This window comes from Geospiza fortis, unplaced genomic scaffold (assembly GCF_000277835.1).
Source record: "Geospiza fortis unplaced genomic scaffold, GeoFor_1.0 scaffold333, whole genome shotgun sequence".
NCBI lineage: Eukaryota > Metazoa > Chordata > Aves > Passeriformes > Thraupidae > Geospiza > Geospiza fortis.
Genome location: NW_005054347.1, coordinates 2,370,864 through 2,373,494, shown reverse-complemented (window position 1 = coordinate 2,373,494; position 2,631 = coordinate 2,370,864). Strand labels below are relative to the sequence as shown.

The window sequence follows — 2,631 nt, the reverse complement described above, 5'->3', positions numbered from 1 at the left end:
GCCCCCGGGGGGAGGCGCTCCTGCCGCAGCAGGCTGCCCAGCGTCAGGTCGTAGTTGCTGCGCGCCCGGTGGCAGGACCCGCTGCAGTACTTGAAGAGCACGATCTCGTCCGAGTTGAAGCCCAGGCCCAGGTCACGCACCTTCACCATCAGGTTGCGGATGTGGCAGTTGCGCCCGCGGGTGCGCCGTGGGGATTTCCCCCCCGCCTTTTTGGCTTTGCTGGCACCTGGCGGTGAGCGCTCAGCACGCAGCAGCAGGTCCTCCGCCAGCTCTGCGGTGCCTGGGCTACCTGTTGTCGCGTTGTCCCCTGCACATGGAGGAGATGGTGCTGTCATGACCTCTCCTCCACCCACTGCCCTCCTTCTGAGCCTGCTGGTCCCCGCTGTGACCTACGGATCCCTCCTGATCACCCACCATGGCATTGGCTGGTGCCTGAGAGATTGTGCAGGTGGGAAGATACTTCCAGCCAAGAATCTTCTCATCTTCTCATTTCTAGGGCTCTGCCACATGCCCAGCATGAAGCTCAGGGCCCCATGTGCTGAGATCCCCTCCGCCCAGCCCCAAAGTGCAGCCACAGCCCCACATGGGCTGGGGGTCCCCACAGGAGCTCCCAATCTGCCCAAGCCCCACACATGGAACTGCCATTCCCAGGCTGGGGGCCTGTCCCAAAACACACCGTACAGCTGGCTCCAGGCAGCAGCAAGGGGTGCCTCCACAGCATCCTCCGCAGACAGGCTGGCAGTGGCTGTGCCCCGGGGCGTGGGGGCTGCGTCCAGCGTCTCGTTGCAGTGTGGCATTCGCAGGGTGCCTGTGGCCAGCCCAGCCAGCAGTGACAGGATGGCAAAGAACCCCCACAGTGTCCCCTCCTGCAACGAATCACAGCACAGCAGCGTCAGCCCCAAACAGGGTTCATTCCCCACACCGGGAATGAGGCTCCATGAGCTAGGGATGGGTGGGGATGGGGTCATGTAGTCCTGGCCATGGCAGCCAGACAGACCTGGGCTCACCTTGGGCTGCAGGTGCGTGGCAGGTCCTGCAGGCCTTCGCTCTGCTGGCCCCTGTCGCTGGTCCATGCTAGCTGCAAGTACAGAGGCTGGGGTCAGTGCCCGCACAGGGTAGGTATGAAGCTGGCTGGCTGGGAGTTGGCACATGCCTCCCTGCTCTGGCCAAGCCTGCCACCCCCTCCCTCGCCCCCCAGAACCTCACAACACCTCCTGCACCCCATTCATGGCCCACCCTTATCCCTCTCCTCTCCTGGCACAGCCAGGCATCCTCACCACACTGAACACCCCTTCCAAGAGATTGGGCAGCTTGGGCAACCCAGCCTTTGCAGAGCACATCTCTTCAGGGGCCATGCAGCCATGTCCTCGTGTGAACAGCCTGGGATGCCAGGCTGGGCTGTGAGGCAGTGGCTAGGGCTGGAGTGCTGTGTGGGGGGGCCCTTTCCCATGGCCCTTCCCTGGGAATGTTTTTCTTGCTCACAGTGGGAGCCTGACCTTGGAAACTCCAAATCCATTAGCACAGGGTCCTTGGGTGCAGCCACCCCTTGGCCCTGTGCTGGTTCCCCAGGCTGCTGCCTGCGCCAAGCTGGGACACACACCCCCCGAGCAGCCTGGATGAGTGGGACTGCAAGGGGCAGGATGCTCAGGCAGGTCCTGTGGGGACACAGCACGGTACAGAGCACCACGCTGGGCTCACTGTAGTCATTCACCCCAACACCACAGCTTGGCATCCACTGCCCTAACACGCAGAAAGGCACTGCATCCCCACTGTGCATGGTCCCTGAGAAGCAGCAAGCACAGTCTCGGGGGAGTGATGTTTCCCAGGAGGTGCCGCAGCAACTCCCGTTTGCAGCCACATCTTTGCCTCCTTCCCCAGCTCCCACCTGCAGTGCAGGGATGCCCCAGTGTCCAAAGCTAGGATACCCTGGCTTTGAAGGGCTTTAGAAGTGGTTCCAAAAGGGGTTGCAGTTTCCTTGTCCCATCTGCTGCATATCCTGTCTCTCGAGGGGACTGTCCCCTTGGAGCTTAGTGACATTCTGCATTCAAGAGTTCCTCAATCCCCTCTACGACTTTGGCTTTGTCCCAGCATGTCCCAGTTGCTTCCATGGCAAAGGAAGCAATAAGGGATGGAGACCTGCTGAGGAGAGCACTCCTGACCCAAAAAAAGGTGAAAGCACATGCCTGGGCACTGCTGGGACAAGAAGAAAACATAATTTCTCCCAGTCTCTCTAGCATCTCAGGGGATGGTCCCCAAGTCCCAGTTGTGGAATCTGATGCCACCCTGCACTGGCCACACTGTGACACGGGTCTGTAGTGGGCGCTGCCAGGCCTATGTGTCCCCTCCAGGGGCCGTGCACCCGGCGGGATGTGCTCCCGGTCCGGCAGGGCTCGCACTGCCCCCCGGCCGCACCAGCCGCCACAGCCTGGGCAAACACAGCCCACGCTGCCCTTCGCTCCCGTGCTGGCCCGTGGCCCCCCGCCAGCCGCTGCCGCCAGGTCATGGATTTCCCAGGCCGGAGGGGCCGGGCAAGGGTCCCTGCGCCCTGCTGGAAAGGGACAGACTCCCCTGTCCCCGCTTCCGCGGCGAGGAACCAGCCCTGCTGCGGCCCCTCGGCTCCAGCATCCCGGG

The 2,631-nt window shown here is 62.8% G+C and overlaps 1 protein-coding gene across 1 annotated transcript in view; it reads right to left on the bottom strand.

Moving 5' to 3' along the window:
• Window positions 1–2,631, bottom strand: part of ARTN (artemin) — an 11,849-nt gene that overhangs the window by 4,196 nt on the left and 5,022 nt on the right. Inside the window, exons 2-4 of the mRNA XM_005423159.2 lie at window positions 1,008–1,078; window positions 677–866; window positions 3–307 (exon numbers count right to left, since the gene is read on the bottom strand). Coding sequence (XP_005423216.2) covers window positions 3–307; window positions 677–866; window positions 1,008–1,078 — 566 coding nt within the window. The remainder of the gene's footprint in view (window positions 1–2; window positions 308–676; window positions 867–1,007; window positions 1,079–2,631) is intronic.